Source organism: Coloeus monedula (genome assembly GCF_965178545.1).
Source record: "Coloeus monedula genome assembly, chromosome: 2".
NCBI classification, from domain to species: Eukaryota; Metazoa; Chordata; class Aves; order Passeriformes; family Corvidae; genus Coloeus; species Coloeus monedula.
In genome coordinates, this window is record NC_138782.1 from 51,866,508 (window position 1) to 51,885,587 (window position 19,080).

Consider the following 19,080-nt stretch of genomic DNA (forward strand, 5'->3'; position numbering starts at 1 on the left):
CAGGCATATTATGTCCTTCTTATAAAGGAAGCACAATTTCCTTTTACAGTGCCATACAACTGAGAATCACACACTTAAGAGTACAACTGCCCAGCAACCTTTACTCATCAACTATGTCAGAGGTCAATTACCTGCCCTGCAGCATAGCTTCATGGCGAGGTCATGTAAAAGCTCTAACATAGAACTTACACCTTTTTAGGACTTAAATAAGATGCAGTTACTTCAACATTTATCTTCTGAAAAAGGTATTTTGAAATGAAGTTTTCATAACATCTTGCATTAGCATGAACTTGTGGCAAAGCAATCCTCTGCACATAAGGCACCGGGGACTTCTGGGATGCTCCAATGATCCTGCTCAAGGATGAGCTGCAAATAGGAGTGGGCTGAGGTACTGCCTGCCTGGGACTACATGGTATTGCCAGCCTCTCTAATCAAGGAGTTTGTTTATCTTCTAACTTTTGTCTGTAGTGCCTCTCTTGTAGCCTTCATCCTTATGTTGTGGTCATGTTTTCAACCTTTTCTTTAGAATCAGGAGTGTTGATATAGGGCATTTCTCTACTGATACACCTATGTCACCTATACTGTTATTTCAGTCATAATAGTACTGGCATAGCTGAATTGGACTATACAGAGCTATATAGCTATACAGGACTATACAGAACAAGGACTATATAGAGCAGACTTCAGTTAAAAACTTTGGCTTCATGAAGCCTTTTTCCTTTCTTGCAGAGTACTAGCTAGACTGCCTCTCCACAGCAAGCTGAACTAAATGTTATGCCAGTCTGCTTTTTTGTTATTGCTCTCTAGTTTATCCCAGACACAAAACAAGCAATACAGCAAGGTGACGTAATTATTATCCCTGGAAGCATTCAAAAACATGTAGATGCATCACTCAGGAACACGGTTTAGTGGTGGACTTGGCAGTGTAGGTTAACAGTTGGACTTGATGACCTTAGAAGTCTTTTCCAACCTTAATGGATCTATGATTCTATGAAATAAGTATTTTCATTTCAAAACTGCATCTATGCCTGGCCTGGCCTTCAATAGGAGGTGTGTGCAGGGATACAAAATGCCCAGTGGTACAAGGCTAACAGTAAAATAGTGCACACTTGCAACACCCCTCATCAATCACCCTTTCTGGACCTGGTATTTCAATAGTAGAAATTTCAGCTTCTGAAGTGATGTGTCTGGGTCACGTCATTGTAAAATTACAACAGAGTCCTCTAGGAACTGTTTAGTAAGCTGGCTCAGACCAGTGAATGGCTAAAAGATAACACTGTAAAGCCTTGTATTTCTCTATTTCACTATCCTGTAAATCTACCAGAATATTTTAGGCTGTATTTTGTCAGTCATTCATGCATGCTAAACAATGTGGTCCTTTTTTTTTTACCCTATACTTTTCATTCTCCCGAGGATATCAAAGTAGTTTAATATATAAATTCACAATGAACAGCACCAACACGGGTAAGTATCCTGCGTGGGTCCCAAACAAGGGAAATACTAATTATGCTTTCATTTATGTAATGCAAAGTATAGCTGGAAACAAGTAAGAGAGTAAACACTAACTCTCCACAAAAGACTATCAGCAGCTAAACTCTGCATTAATTAAAATCACCTAATTCCAGATACCCTGTATTTAAGACTTCCTTCCAAAGGTCTGGCCCAGGATCTCTCTGGACCTCTGATTAATGTTGCACTGTAATTCAGAGATGCAAATGTTGCACATTATACAGGAGAACAGAAAAACTAATTAAAAAGTATTACAATAAATTTCCCGCAAATAGTAGAATAGCTGATGCAGCTCTTTGGAAAGTATTAAATCAACAAACACGACAGATAGAAGAGATGTATTTTCAAAATTGAATGGGACCACAGATTTGGCTGAGATCGTTACATTTGCATAAAATCTTGGGGTTGACTTCTTAGGAAAGTTATTATGCAAAGGATGCTGCAATGCACTCAGCACTGCATATTCAGCTTCCTGTACGAATATATTTATCAAGGGCAGTATGGGTGACTCCAGCTGTCCTGTGGAAATGGCTGTTCCAGAAAGCAACTCAATGTTAGGAGTGTCCATATGGAAACTGACATACAGTAAACTGTGTGTAACAAAAGAATAACTCACTGTGACTTGGCAGTATATATCATGTATACAATCTATAGAATTTAAAAATCAACATAAATGAAACTTATAACATGGCTGCCCTGTCACAGATGTGAAATTGTCCCATCAAAGAGGGATTGTGGACATCACTCTGCTTGAGGCTCTGAATCTACACAGTTTAACATGACAATATCTGATTCAGAAGATAGGAGAAAACTGTTAATACTTTCAGAAAACAAAGCTGCAAAAGGAGAGAATAATGAAGGAAGTGGTATGCTGGTGAAGAGCCACTTTAGCCATCAGGCAAGAAAGACATGTATTTTGCACCGTAGTATGGCAAATGAAACCCAAAGCATCTAGAACCTGAACAGAGCATATTCACAGGGAAGGAGTAGTTCTGGCAAGGACATGCATACTTCCACATACTATCAGAAGCGTGGGAGACCTTACAGGCCAGAATAATCCTAGTTTCCCTTTTTCTGAGAAGCAGGACAAGAGAGGAGCAAGGACCTGACACAGCACTCATGTGACCATTCACCGAGTCCGTTTTCAGCAAAACATGAACAAAGTTCAATGCAGCATCACAAGAATGATGAAAAAAATAAAAAGCCTTCAGCTTCAAAAGAGAATGAGAAGGAAAACATACAGAGAAGGCTGAGAGTTGACTGCACGACAGTGTGCAAAAAATTACACATGAAAGTCTACACGGGAAAAATTTGATGAGTCTTTACATAGCAAACAAATGCACTGTGAGATCCAAGGAAAAGGAGTCAATTGGACTTCTCAGAAAAATTAGGAGGAAAAATAACTCATAATTTACTATCTGAGAGAACAATTCACTATTGAAAGAACTTATCAAGTGCAGCGGATTCTCCACTACTGGTGATTTAGAATCAAGACTTTCATTTCCTTCCTGAAAGATGAAAGTTTTAGGTTTAAACCTATTTATCAAGGGTAAAAAAGACTCAAAATGACTGGGAACTGTCACCATCCATCTTTTTGCCTGAAGGCAGGATCAGCTATTCAAATGCCACTACCAGCTTCAAAATCCTGAAGTATAATCTATTCTGTTGTTTTGCTGTCCTTGTTTAAACCTTTTCCTAAATATCTGATCTAGAACTCGATACAATTCAAGTCCACCACTTGTGTTATCATTACTGATGAAGAACAGCACAGTCCCTTTATCGCTGCAGAACCTTTTAAATAAAAAAGTCAGAATTGTTATGACAGTCCCCTCTTTCCCTGTCTTCTCTATTTCTTTTTATTTTCCTGTGATTTTAGGTAAATTTTTAAAATCTCTGATCATTCTTCTTGTTTTCTTTTGGACTCCTCTGGACTAATTGTCATCCTTTTTAAATTAAGTTACTCCCAAACTGGTAATTTGCAGTGTGAATGTGAGCATGGAAGCTAAACAACAGTAAAACCAGGATAATTCAGGAGTTACGTCTAATCCCACCTTCAGTAACTAGATTTCAAGCAACAATCTCTATTCTGAGACTATCATGTTACCCAGCTGAATGAAAGATAAAAAGTCCATTATGCAAAGAACACAGGAAAACTAGGGAAATAAATTCTAAATTAAATAATCCTAAAATGTGTGGAAAAACTCACCATAAAGCAATGCTTTAAAAAAAAAAAAAACCACCAAAAAACAAAACAACAAAATACCCTGCTTAGATCATACAAAGGTCAAACTGCGCATTAGATTTGTGCTTAGCCTTCCATCAAGTCACAGTTAAAAATCGTCATTACACACTCACAAAATTTAAAAAATGTAGTATAAAAAAGGAAAAAAAATATGTAGGAGGGATTACAGCACCATGTGGCCATTCATGAAATGTGTACTTTACAAGGCAGACCTCACATGATGGTAGAAAGTGTTTCATGATGTGTTAGCAAAAAGTACAGATTATAACGAACACACATAAAGACACAGTGTTAAGGCCATGCACATGAGTTTAGATGACAGTTCCCTACTTTTAAGAGCTTACCCAGAGGGTAACTTTTTTTTCCTTTGGTTACTAGACTTTTAATGACATTTTCCTAAGTGTGCATGTTTTGGGTGGTGGTTTTGTTTTTTCTCTTTTTTTTGTTTGTTTTGTTTTTTTAAGGAGAAAAAAATCCCACAACATAAAACTACTTCAGTAGATAATCTTAGGCTGCAATCATTGTTTCAAGATGTTGATTCAAGGAGGCATTCAAAGAGCCCAATCCCTCCCCCAGCTGAGCTGTATAGAGTCAGTGCAAGCTGACTCAACTATTGCTCTTTGTACAAAGTATACCTGAGTTTGCATTCAAAGGGTCATGGACATTCAGCATCTTATTATGCCAGCTCCACACATCTGCTCAGCACACTCTTTTCAAATGCTAGTGAAGCATGGTTGACATATAATAGGCAGGTTCTGTAAAACATGAACATGCTGTGTGGCCTTACTTGCTCCAGAGAAAAGAAGAAACAATAATTCTCAAATTACTAAAAAATCTGAGTGTTGTGACAAAAATCTCATGACTCCGTCTTAAGACAATGAAAATGGCATCACAGAATCCCTCTGGTTTTACTGACCTCCAGTCAGTCTATAAAAAAAAAGTGAAATTCTATTTCCAAATCAATGGACCAAAGATCTACATACGTAGGTTAAGTCATTGCAAAGCAAGATGTTTATTGGCCAAAAAAAAATTGTAAATGTGTCACCCAAACCTTCCAAATGATCAACAAGCTAACATGCAAACATTCCAAACACAAGCTGCCAGCACAGAGTGTGCTTCAGCTTTCAAGCACGCAGCTTATTCACATGACAAAGTTAATTCACCAAGATTTACCTCCTTTTTGTTTGTTAGCTATAGATACGTTTTGCAAGAACAAGAGAATGGTGTAACATCAAAGTGCTGTGTTAAAATGCAATTTTTGGAGATGCTTCTGCATGAGAAAAAACACAGAACCAATGACTAACAAAAAAATCCCAGCAACATTCAAAAATCAAGTTCAGTTTTGGGCTTATCCAGACTGAATTTCTCCTTGTCCATTGCTGCCTTCATACAGCATGTAACTTATTGCTACCCATAAGTCAGAATTCAGGTCAGAGTTGAAGGAAAATGGCCAAACTGACCAGCACTGCTGCATGTGACACTGTCTGCTGCTACAGCAACTCACTTTATGAATTTTTATTAGTTAGTGTTGGCCATTGTATCTGTGCAAAAAAGTAATAAAAACAAAATTTCAGTAATGCTGATACAGACTGTCTATGAAAAAAGGCTTTTTTCAAGAAAAACAAGAACTTTACACATGAACTCTGCTAATGAAAGCCAGAAAACTGGAAATATTTCTTATGTTGATTCTAGGGACTAAAGCCAAGCTCCTTCCCAGGCAGAAGACCCAACAGATCTTTCCTCCCCACAACCTGTCTCCACACACCTCTCACACTGAGCAAGAAGGACACAACAGAGCTGGGGCTGGCATCCAAGCAGGGCACAGGGAGGTGACTGCTGGCTGTGGCCCAGCAGAAAGTCCCCCAGCTCTGTTTTGCATGGCTTTCCTTTCAGCAGATGTACCTGCAGCAGTGTGGTTGTCTCAGTCTTCTACTGACCTTCTCAACGTGGTTTGAAAGTGGCCAACATGCTCAGAAATTATTTAGGAACTGGGGAGGGGATGGAAAGACAGGCAGAACACCTGGAACTGCTGCATGGCTTTCATTTCTTTAGAAACTTATGCCAAAAGTGAAGTGTTGTCCCCTCCTCTCAAGCACATGCACATATATGCCAAATACCCACCCTAGATATTAAACTGCAGCTGAAAGGAAGAAGGCAGCAGCCTGACAGCGCAGAAAGGATGACTCCTGACACAGCAGTGCTGAATGATAATTCATCCCGGCTCCGAACAAATAAGATACACTGAATTATAAGGGCTAATTAAACTGTAAAATTAAATAGTCAGTGCTTTATCTCTGAATCTCCTTAGCATATCATAGGAAATTTTAAAGGGGCTAATTCTTCAGTGGCCTATAGCTACTGCAGAAAGTAAAGAATTCACAGCTCCAGTGAGACATGAAAAAGCCTGTTTCACTTTCTGGGTGGTCATTTTAATGCTTCTCCCTCCTCTGACTTCACCCTGACCTGATCAGCCAGCTTTTAAACAAGCAAAACTCCCCAGTCACTGACAGAGGCATGTCATTAGGTTTTACACACTCGCCTGCAACACTCACTTACCCCAACACAGGAAGAAATGACCAAGCTTCCTGCTCTGCCTTAACTGGGGTCTGTAAGTGCACGCTCGGAAGGTAAGAGTTTGATGTTGGAGAGAGACATGCTGCCTTCCCGTGACCAAAGCAGGAGTTGTGCAATTCGCCACATCCCTGACTCATCCTTACCCAAAACCATGGCCTTGCCACCCACCTCTGGATTCCTGCAAATGTTCTTCCCGCTTCTCTGAAATCTGTGACACTTGGAGCACACACCAAGTGTCTTGAGTCGCTGCCCAATGACTGTTACAGTTCATTCAGCAGAAGATTACTGAGAAATCAAGTGGGGCTTTTCCACAAACTTGAAGCTTCTTCCTGCTTCATTTTTTCTCAGACTAAATAGATGACAACAGGCATTTATGATAAAGCACAGTGAACAAATTGCAGCTATTCTGAAATAGCCTTTTATCTCTCTGCAGGTTATTCTGCTTCTTCACTCCACCACTGTACTGCCTGGAACTGCCAGCAACATCTGGAGTCTCAGCAAATATATCAACATATAAATCTTTACCTGCTTAGAGACATTATTTAATATTTATTCCTGATTAACACTTTGGATGTTTTTCCCAGCAACCTTAGCATATAAACTTCAAATCAGAAAAAGACAATAAAAACCCCAAAACCACAAAAAACCAGCACCACCTTCTAACAAAAGAAACAGTCTTGAAATGGACTGGATGGAGTAGTCGCCCTCCAGAAGCAAGGGGTCATCTCCTACAGCTAGCCCTAACTGCACTGGATAGACTGGGAACAGAAGCTGCAAAACACTTTGAATAAAAGCTTTTTCTATGACAAGGGTGATGTAGAAATTCACCAACATGAAAGAAGAACAAGAAAGTTTTCTTTACCTTCTGTTTGAAGCTGGAAATAATTTGAGTTATGTGTGTGACAATTCACATAAGATTTGCATTCACGTGTCCTTTTAAGATTTATCTTTTTGTCTGCCTGTTTGCACTACTTCAGATTGAGAAAAAATAGTACTGAATCAAAAAGATGAAGATGCAGGACAGTAATAGAGGATTAATTTATTCAGCTGAACCAACAGGCAATCTTAAAAAATGTTAAAAAATGAGGGGAAAATGGCCTTGGCAAGCATTCAGGTCAGGATGAGATTTTCAAGGTTTTAGAACGTTGTTCAGCGAAACTAATGGTGCTTCAGAAACATGCATGTACTCAAACTCACCACTGAGGGCTTAGCTCACTTCCACTGAAGATTTATTCTGGAAAGAAGATATAACTTTTTTTTGTTTTCACTTGGAAACAATCATAAGTAAATGCTGTGATACTTTTCTGAATAATCAGAGAGCTTTAAGTGCTGGCAGGTTTATAAGCAGATACAGGACACAAAGGCAGAAAATTCAACTGATTTGTCATTGCTGCTACTCACATCAAAAGCAATGTGATGTGATGTTAAGAAATGTTAACTTCGGATCCCCATTCTTTTAGTCTGAGGAATTTTGCATGACATTTATGTTGAGCTGGCAGAAAAGCTGGGGCAAACTGGAAGAACAGTATTACATAGACAATCTGAGTCCAGCTAACTACTGGAGATAGGAAGGATTCTATAAATGAATAGTTTAAAGAAATCAAGCAAAACTGGAACACTTTCACAATACTGTCATATTTATAATGTGCATTTAAATCACATCCTGAAATTTCTGTAAATGCAATACTTGACAATCCATTTCCTAATGAAATCAGTTAAAAAAAAAAAATCACCCTAGAATTAAATAACCGAGAAAATATAAAACATGCTACTTCACTGTTAGGTATAACATTGCTAATAAATTTTGAAACTACGGACTAAAACTTCCAAAACCACTTAATTTATCAGAAAACACTAAGAAATGCTATACCACTAGTAAGCAATGTTGATGCAATTCAACACTGTCTCATTTAGAAGACTCATCGCCTTTTCACTACTCTACATCTACTAGTTAAATCAAGCATACTCTCAATAAAACAAAAGATGTGTTTTTCAGGTTTGCAAGGAAGAGCCAAAACAGAAGCTACAAATAATTTTATACATCTTATGTAACGGTTTTGTATTTTCACAAATTGGTATTGTAAGAAAAAGGCAAATACATCGTAGATACATCATGTATACACTACAGAAGAAACAGGAAACTTATGTGGCAAGGATGTTATAGAAAATGGGATCTATAGGGAAGAGCAAGAGGTTAAGACTGTTGATCTTTTTCTCGCATACCTGATGTTGAATACTATCTCTGAAAAATCAGTCTAATCAGAAAACACCCCTTTGACCCTCAGCTGTGGATACTTGTTTGATCTTGCAGTTTAGAAAAGAGAACGTTTACCAAAGGTGTAAAGTCCTAATGATTTTTATTCTTTAAAGGTAACATGTTAGAAATGAAACTCTGATGGAATCAGAAGAGAAAACACAGAAGACCAAAATTTTGTTTAACTCTTCTTGTTTCCATGTAAAAAAATCATGCCTGTAGTTAAGTTCTATATCAAGTGAACTTCCAGTTGCTCAAAATATTTTATTTTCTGAGAAAACAAAGCTAAGAACGCCCCTCCCCCAATTTTATCATTTCTTACTACACTGTCAACCGACGCCTGAAGCCATGTACTCACGTTACCATGTAAACAAAAAGCTGAATATTTAGGCAAGCTCTTGCAAAGATCTGCAGTACATTCGTAATTCTACAGAATTTTTAAAAATCTAAATGCAAGGAATACAATCTGGTGGCACAGATAGCATGGCTCCTGAATATCTTTTCCAGATTAAATTCACAGCCTGGACAATAACCATCTGCAATCAGCTTTAACCTCTGTATCCTGGCTAAATGCTAACTGGAATCACTCATTCAAGTCCTTCCAAAAATTCCTTAGAAGTTTCATCCAAATTCAATTTTCTTCACATTCTGTGCTATAAAAGTCTCTAGAGTCTTGCTGCATACTTTTAAATATCTGCCAGAAGAAACTGCATTCCCATGATACAGAACATAATCTGTTTGCATGGTTTAAAAATACTTCCATAGCCTGTGGAATGGGGACTATTTTGTCAGAACAAAATTAAATTGCTTGAATTGGTGAAGAGTCATTCCAGGCACAAAATTAATGAACTCAGTTCAGTTTTCAATCTCCTATTAGTATGTGTCTATAGAGAGATGAAACTTTAACAGAAGTGTTCTGCCACTTTTAAAACACAAGTGTACAGTTTAAAGGCCTAAGTTAGCATCTCTTTCATGTTGATTGGAAACACTGTAAATCACAAGCATCTAAGGAGGCAAAAGCATATAATAGCATCCTGGCTTTTCACAAACATACTGTACATAATCATGCTATATAAAGATGAGTATGCGGTAAAAACTGCAACAACTTCTGAATGTGAATTCTAGTGCCAGAAGGAAGAAAAAAAACTGCATTGTATGGTTTATGAGTAAAAGAGGGAAAATGTTTTATGTATTACAATTAATAGAAATCAAAGAAAAATATTTTTGACCAAAAAAATGCCTTACCTTGAAAAGTTGAGGAAATGAACATGTCTAGTGAATAAATAGGGCTGCTCAGCAGTGCTTATGTTTTTAATCAATTCCATCTAAAAAGAATTAACAAATCAAATTTTCCACATTACATCAATGCACAATTTGAGACAAACATAAAACTTTCAAACAACATATAATGATATAATTTTCAAGTCTGATAGAATTACTCAGGACCTCCTTCCCCACTATCCCTCCCAAACACTGTCATTCAAGATAGCATGATGAATACTTTATGTCTAGGCAAGAAAGGTTGAGCTGCAGACACCATTCTGCTACCATGGAGCTATGTACTTCCAAAATACTTCCAGAACTGGGTATCAGTTTAAGCAAAGGCACAAACTAAAGGAAAAATTGAAACTCTTTCTAAATCTGCAAGAGCTTTCCAAATAGCAGCTGCCCTCTGAAGACACTAGGTCTATTCACCCCAATGCCAAAAACATAAAATGCCTGAAACTGTAACAGAAAGTGGGAGCTGAGCCAATGGCCATTTTCATGTAACAATAAATGCTCCCAACACAGCCAAGACACCCTGATTTGCTTGTTTAAATATAAAAATCAGGACTTGCCATTCCTTTTCCTATTACAACAAATAAGGAGTACAAATTAAATGGGCACTTTTAGGAAGATGATATTAAATTCTAGTTCAGGCCCATTCACATAATGTTAATTTTTTAAAAATTAAATTAATAATTTGGATTTTCAGATCATTAAAATGGAATAATGTAAACAACAAAATGGAAATTATCATCTATTTTGTGTAAGCTGAGCTCTAGCTATGACTTACAAGAAACTGGAAGTGTCTAGTGAAGCATCATGCTAGAGAGTCAATGTTTCAGTTAATTTTGCTTACTTCTTATTAATTTCCTAAGATTTATTTTCCAGTTTTCTGTTCTGTTTTCAAATGCAGGCTATGTTATGGACAGTGAACACAAATGCACTTGAAATGACAGGTTTATAGATTTTACAAACAGGGTAGTAGAAAGCAATTCACACACCAGGAAAAATAAGAGGTAAATCTGTGAACCACACGTTCTGGTTTGAATCATATTAATTTATGTACCAAATTTAAACACCATTAAGGAGACATTAATTAAACAAATGTATTTCTTAAAACTTGAATGCTAGAGTTGACAAAGATAAAATAAGCAAAAACATGGAATTCAGCCTGTTGTGTGGTCAAAATAAAGTGACTGACATGTGTGGAGTTATTAGCAGCAAAAAGAGCATGGTAAAAAATTCTGCCCATGCCATAGCAAATGCCAAACCACATTTAAGAGACAGCAATTGCCAAATCTTCTCCCCTTCTATTGTCCAGTTTCAATATACTGATATTTTGCCATGGTTTTTATAATGTGTGTCACATCTTACTGCTTCTTATCCATCTTTCATTCTCCACTTTTCCTCAGAGCACGTACCCTGTCTTCTTCTTTCAGCCAACACAAGCAATAGCCATTGAACTTCTAGGACTGAATAACAAAGTGCACACACTAACCTATTTTCTTTACTTTTCCTCTGTCTTCAATGGTATTATACACGTACATGTATGATGACCACTGAAGCAAACAGTTCAGCTTGTCCATCTTCTCAGGATGGACTTTTTCCTGTCAAACTAGTTTCAGTACATTGAGGCATATTAGGTACAAACCTTATACATCACGACATATTAGGTCTGAGAAAGTATAGCAAGGTATATTATCTCTGAAAAAGGCTGTAAACCCAAAGAAAAGGAATGTAAGATGAGATCACCAAAAGAAAGACAGTATAAAGGGAAAAGAGAAACAAGAGAATATGGAGAGATGATGTGCAATTAAAAAATAATTTTAAAAAAGAAAAAAAAAAAGGAAGGGAATAGCGTTCTGTCTTTAGTTAGTCTTATATGGAATCTGGACTGTTTGATTCAAGCACAAAGAGGTCTTTGCACAGCTTCTTCAGTAAAATATAAATGCATTGAGCAAGAAATTTATAAACCTGAAGAGCAAAGCTTGTCCAGATCAGAATTAGAAAGCCCAGGAAGCTTTGCAATACTTAGAACAAATAAATTGAGTACTGTTTGTTCACGCTCTGAAGAGACAAAGGCTTTCCTAGCAAACCCAACATGTAAACACTTCTTTAGAACTGGTAACTCCTTATATTCATTCACCTTGCAGAATCAAACAATAGGAGACCCTGGAGCCTATGTATCAGGTGTCTAAATTGGATTTGCTGTTGTTGTTGTTGTTTTTGTTTGTTTTTCTTTTTTTTTTTCTGAGACAAATTACAGGAGAAGCAAAATTCTCAGACCAGTATGAAGCTTTGTGTCATATTTTGCATTTTACTGGTGTTGCTCTATCTGCATGAAATAAGGAAGGAAGATGGCAGAAGGAAGTTACTGATCTGGTACAGAAACTCTCTTCATGCCCCCATGGTCATCACTGTAATTCCATCTTGGAATAAATGAGAAAAACCTTACTAGAGTATAAATATGGAGATATAAAGATACTATACCCATACAAAGTAATCACACTAAATCTAAAACCACAGTAGAATACTGCTAGATAAACTTAGCTGGGGGTATATGTGAGTGTTACAAAGCACCACATGAGCTTCCCTTGGGGCCCAGCTGTCCCCAGGGCTTGCACCAATTCACGCTCAGGAGGCAGATTCACATCACAGCACTGCCATGTTTCTCACTCCATTTCACCTGATGTCAGTCTCACATGAACCTGCTGCTGGACAAGCACAGGCACTTCATCCTCAGGAGGAAAGGGGGGATGGAAAGACGCACACAGAGAGCATCTGGCTCCTGGGTTTTTTTTTTTCATCTCTTGCTACCAAACTCAATCTCTTGAGCTATGATAACAACTTGCCTCAAAGCAGAAACAGAATTTTGTTTTGACTTAGAGTACCTTCATATTTAGACACTTAATGATCAACTGGACTTGTAAGCAGATGTGGATAAAGCTACAATGTGCATAAGAACAAACAAGCAAAATCCATTCTTTTAAAAACCCTGCCAAAAGGGTAAGTAAGGCTCAACTGAAACAACACACAGATGTCAGGAGGGAAAAATAAATAACTGTAATGGCTCATGGCCACATGCAAATTGTGGCCATATTTCCCATGGGCCTCTCCCTCTCACATCATCCTGTCCTGAACTGATTTCAGTCTAGCAATCCAAATGTATTGCTCAGAAAGACATCCTTCCTCCTTCTAAGATGATGTTAAAGGAAAAAAAAAACCAACAAAAAGAAAAATCTTCCAGTGTCCCCCAGAAGAGTAAGTTTGGTTGGTTGGTTTTGATTGTTAGATCTTGTTTGTTTGTATGTTTGTTTCTGTAAGATTAATCTAGAAAGAAAGAAAATAAGATGTAGAGGACCCACAGAGAGGAACGGTGAACAGAGGATGAGGGCTGAAGAAAACAAGTACTTTTGGATGGAATGGGTGATGGAGGAGAATGACATACAAGTACAGATTATCATGTCATCCTAAATTTGAAAAGAAATAAAGAGGTACAAGCAGCAGAAGATAAACAACCCTGGCAAACTCTGTTAGGGAAGAGATGAATCAGAACACATCCATGGATGGAGGGAGAAGCTGTAGAAATACCTGGAGAAGTCCGAAAGGAGCATGTACCTGCTAGGATTAGGGCCCATAAAGAGCCATTTCTCTCTCTCACTGCTGCCCAGAGCTCTCCTGCAGGAGCCACGCAGCTCAGTGAAAAACTGCCCAAAAATACACTAATTTGCTCTTGAAATGAACTAAATTGCACCATGGAGTTAATGCTGCTAAAGAAGGATCCAGAGAGACGGAAATGGCAAAACATGAAGAGTGTGTGTGGAAGCAAACCACAGCAGTGGGTGCGCTGTGCTCCCGAAGGAAAGAGGAGCATCACACTGCATGGCTGGAGTCTGCAGAGATGCTAAGCCACAGCAAGCAGTTGCCAAGACCTCTGTGGTGTGATCAACACATTTGCTCATTCCATTCATCCCCCTCAAATGCCAATTAATTTTAAAGTACAGTGTCTTTTCTAGAGTAACATCTTTCTACCACTGTGATTCCTTGCTTTATCTTTTCTTCTAGTTCTTTCTCCTTAATTCATTTTCTGCACTGATTTTTAATGGGGCCCTTTAAAGAAGACCAGATCCACAGAGGCAATCCTGTAAATCACAAGCTATTTTTGAAACAAAAAGCCCACCTGAGAAGGAACACCAAGAGGCAATTCTCCAGGATGAAAGGTTTTCCCTTAATCTACAGTCCTACACTACCACTGTAGGATCTCAGGTGGCCATATGGAAGAAATCAAACAAATTGCTCGACATATATGTATACTTGTAATGGGCTGGTGCTGCGTTACAAACAACGCTCCAGCAGATGGCACCGCGAAGCGACTCCAAGAGGGCTGGATGGAGCACTCCCTGAGAGGGGAGAAACGTGGGGGATGGATTTTTTCTAGCCACGGCATTGTTCCTGCACAAAAACTCAACTCTGGCCTTGAAGAAAGGACACCTTTCCCTTTTCTGGAGATGGCTAGTCCAATCCCTGTGCTCAGAGCGGCCCCGCTTTGTTTGAGATTTGCAACAAGTAAATTCTACTGGGAACAAAAGGAAATAAGCAGATAACAATCTCACCCAGACAACAGCCAAAATGTTACTTTTTAAAAGATGCTGTATTTCACAGTGAGAATTTGAGGTCAAAATGTATCAAAATGGTGAGGCAACTGGGATTTTCCAAGTGTGGTCTGCTGGATCACACTATGATCTCCACTAATATTGACATGAAAAGGACAAAAAAAAAATCTCTCTATCTATCTTCCTTGTGAGCTCTTTACCTTCTGCCACTGCTTTCAGTCTCTACTGAAGGCATGTAGGGCTCAGGAGGCACAAGCACCTACAAGAATTTTGGTATATCACTTTTATCTCAGCACTCATTTCCATAAACAACTCACAACTCCCAGGAATGAGACTAGATCTTCATTTTCAGCTCTCAAAAGCTTGGAATGGTTTCAAGAATTTCTTCACCTCCCCGAACTGGCATGAACAATTTTCCGTCTTTAAAAACATTTAAGAAAAATTAGTGATGGATTTTTAGTGCGTTGAACTGAAATTACATATAAAGTTGGCTGCAAGGCCATAATGATGGGTGGTAGAAGTAAACAATTTGAGGATAAACTACCAATTACTCTTGTATGTGACTGATATTTGTGTATCTATAAGCATATTCATTCTTACTTTCCTGAATGCAATAAAATGGGAGTGGGGGACATAGGGCATGGGAAGACTTCATTTTGCAGCAGTTCGTGTGGCATTTTAAAGCCACATCAATTAGATTAACTTTAATATTATGTGTTATTTCCTGAATTTAATTTACTTGAAAATATTATAGGAAATGGCAAGGCACATATTAATACATCTGTTTCCAGAAATCACTCCCTTATGCCCACAGATGTTCAAAGGCTGCACTTCTAATTGCTGGCAGACACACATAATTTGGGAAAACTTCTTAGTAGGAAGGAGACTGGAAAAGGCAATGAGAATATGGGTTCCAATTATGTGCAATCCCCACAGTCATTAAGAACACCTACATGCTTAACTTTATTTAACAACAGCAGACTGCAAAAGCTAAATATTTACAGAAAAGTCTTGGCTGGATCAGGGCTTTAACCAAACACAGGACAGACAAATGACAGAAGGAAGAGAGACATATCATCTCAAGTGAGAAGCCCATGCTCATGCTGAAAGCCTATAGCCCTGCCCAGCTCTTTTTTCTTGTTCCAATGCCTGGAGCCTGAAATCATTCATTCCCTTAACTTCCTCTTGTGTAGACCACATTAAAGGTGGAAAAAAAAATTTTTTTTCATATTCTGCTCTTAAAAACTGAGAAGACAACTAAAAATGCCCTGAACAACAGAATAGTTACTGTCTCCAAGCACATTTTCTGGTGATCAAAGGCACTTTTCAGAAAAAGTACTCATTAAATTATGAGACTATTATAACTATGGAAATAAACCATAAAAGAAAATAAAGAAACATAAATTACGGTAGGGCAATCTATAGAGTAAATCATCAGCTCTGTAGCAATACTTCCAGCACATTTGTTGTCTAGTAACTTAACTGCTTAGGGAGTGCAAAAGGTAATGCAGATAATTATCTGTCAGTGTAGTGGTTGCATCAAAAGTAAGTCTGGGCCTCTCTGCAATCTCTACATGCTGGACTAAAGCACAAGACTGTGAAGAAGTGATCTTGTATCATGTTTTAACAAAGGAAAATCCACCTACCAGAGAAAGACAGAACAGAACCGAAAGGAAGAAGCTGATGATCATGGTGAAAGCTGGCAATTACTAACACCTGACAGACTTTTGGGTTTTATGACGTGTCTCCCAATCAACAATGAAAATTGATGAAAGATACAACAAAACCCAAACAGCCCAGAACACAAAAGCAGCCATACCCACAGAAATCCCATATCCCAGCAGAAAAACTAACCGGACAGGCTCTGCAGCACAGGATAGTTTGATCCCTTTCTGATGGGACCATATTGCAACCTTCCCAGGCCGCATGGTGCTGCTGGTAGGATACACAGAGGGATGCTGCAGCAGGTGCAGAACAGGCCTTCCCTCGGCCACAAGCAGGGGCAGTGAGGGGACACTGTCCCCCTCTGCAGCCTGTCACTGCTGCGACACACCCAACCATGCATAGCAGCCGCCTTTGGGCTGGAGTGGCAGCCCTGGCTGGCTGGTCCCCACCTCTGGCTGAACTTGACTATCATGGAGTGGTAGGTCAGCCAGCTGAGGTGGGACCCCAATGGACATCTCGAAGGGGAGGAAGGTGAGACCTGCAGGAGCAATATCAGCTCCTAAATTTTCATCTGGAATGAACTTCTGCATCTAAAATAACAAACTTGTGCTCATGAACAGGCTGCAAGTAAATGACCCCCAATCACAGCACAATGTCACTGGCAGGCCTACATCTGTATTTTGATCATTGCACACATCCTTTTGTGGTTTGCAGGCTGCTATTTCTAGAGGTGACACAGGCAGCAATTGCACCCTTTACCTGATCAGCAGCTCAAAATACCAGCAGTTGGCGACCTATGCAACATCCGACTACAGATGTGCGCTTTGAGTCTGAGGTTTTCCTGCACTACTTGTATCAATCTACTAACAGAAGTGATGCTTACAGTGGGTACATGGTTACCCTGAAGAGAAGAAAATTTAAATAGCTGGATCTTTCATAGAAACAAAGCTGCAAAAATAATCCTTCTGCAACTTTAAGGGAACATAAAAAAAGGTGTCTGGGTAAAGAGGTTTTATGTGATCTTTTCACTTCCCTTAGTGAGGGTTGTGCAATAAACATGAAAAAGACAGATAAGCAAGAAGCTGAGATAGGATCAAGGACATGTCATATTATAGTAACATGGGTTAGCATGGCCCTGGGAACCAACTTTTTGAAGCAACTGATTACTAGAAGTGAACTAAGAAAGTCATCATAAAAGACCCTTTTGACTATTATTTGGTCCTGCTCCTGTTTAAGACCCAAGTTAGGACTGAATACGCTGTCCTGGTTCTATGACAAATGGCTGTGCCCTGCAGATACATTAATGCATGTCCCAGATGCTGTTAGCACTTCACTGTACTAATCTTTCTTGCCTCACTGGTAGTCTAACTGCTAAGCTGACTAAATTCAAGAGCTGTCTCACTGGAAGTTAGTTTTTCTGGTTAGCTTCCACATCATGTTGCTCTTGGCTCTGCCACCCATTTCTCTTATTAACTGAAGACACTTAGAGAATGATGAATTCTGCATGAGTACTCAGGACAAAGTAGCAATACATCTTTTTAATAGGATTTCTGCTAACATATGCCTTTGTTTCTAAGTTTTGTACACATAATAAGAGAACAGAATCTAAGAGGAGCAGGAGTAACTTACCTGTTCGTTTTTGGTCAGTCTTGTTTTGTTATGTATGTCAGATGTAACCAGGTTGAATCCATGTTTCTCTGATAAAATTCTCAAAAGCAAAACCACAGTTCGACTCCCACACTTTCCAACTCTGTTGTAGACCACCTGACTGGGGAAAGGAAGTACCTAAAGAAAGATTGAAAAACATGAAGTCAGTATATCATTATTTTTGTTTCCATGTACCTCTGAATCACACGTTTCGACCTTAAGCCAACAGACACAGAGAATTTCTAGGTCCCTGCCCAGGTCAGAAACATCCACTTCCTCTAGCAAGACAGAAGCTCTTCAGAAGAGAAACAACACGGCTCAGGGAGGTGGCAAGGTGAGATTTCCCCCTTGTGATGCAGTTAAATATAACAGATGGGCAACTACTCCAGAAATACTATGTAACTGTTGATAATGACCCTAAGCTTACTACTTGTAATTCCAATGCAAACACTCATCTTCAGTTGACTATCTCCCGTAAAAAGAACTAAAAGGAGTGAATTTTCACTACAGTTTGGCAACTCAAAGTCAAGCTGACATAATGCAAGAGGAATGCTTGAATTGCATAACTTCAGCTTAAAAAGAAACAAAAGAAACCAAACAAAACCATTTGTACAAAGCTAAAATTAATCAACTCTTTTAATTACAAATATAAACGTGAATCTTTCAAACAGACTCAGAGAACAAATCATGCCACTGGCCAAGGATCTACATGCAGAATAATCAACACAGGGCCACAGGGGGCCTGAGGCCAACTGGCACAGTCTGATCACCTCTGTACAGGTAATGTTCATTAAATCACAAAATAGAACAGCCACGTCCAACCTGGGCACTGGGAATGGTGCCCAGACCATACTAACTAGAGAGCACCCTGCTCTCCTCCCCAGGAAACCAGAACAAGTGAGAAGTAATTCAGTGTCTCATAGTACAACACACGCAGCCTTATTTTGTTCCTGGATGATGTCCATGGGTTGTTGTTTCAGCAAAAGGCATTCTGAAGTCACACTATTGCACAAGACAAGTATTTGCTGTATAGCATAGAGCAGCATATGATAAGTTATATTTATTTCCCAGAGGAAACTGTTTGCAAGCCTTTAAATTGGCTAACAGAGTCAGAAGCTCACAATTTCACCCACAGTGGTGCATATACAGCACTTAAGATAATCTTTCTATTAAGACAACAGCACAAAATGTTTCCTGACACAGGGCCAGCACCTGGGTTCCAGCAAAAGGAATGGACAAAGTGATGGTGTGTCTCAACATATAGTTATTTCTACTGTAGATGCCATCATGTTCTCCCAGCAGAAGGATTT

At 38.8% G+C, this 19,080-nt stretch overlaps 1 protein-coding gene across 1 annotated transcript in view; it reads right to left on the bottom strand.

Annotated features, from left to right (window-relative positions):
* The window catches only part of UST (uronyl 2-sulfotransferase), a 161,292-nt gene that overhangs the window by 69,958 nt on the left and 72,254 nt on the right, over positions 1-19,080 (bottom strand). The window contains exons 3-4 of the mRNA XM_082302750.1: positions 17,753-17,908; positions 9,825-9,904 (exon numbers count right to left, since the gene is read on the bottom strand). Coding sequence (XP_082158876.1) covers positions 9,825-9,904; positions 17,753-17,908 — 236 coding nt within the window. The remainder of the gene's footprint in view (positions 1-9,824; positions 9,905-17,752; positions 17,909-19,080) is intronic.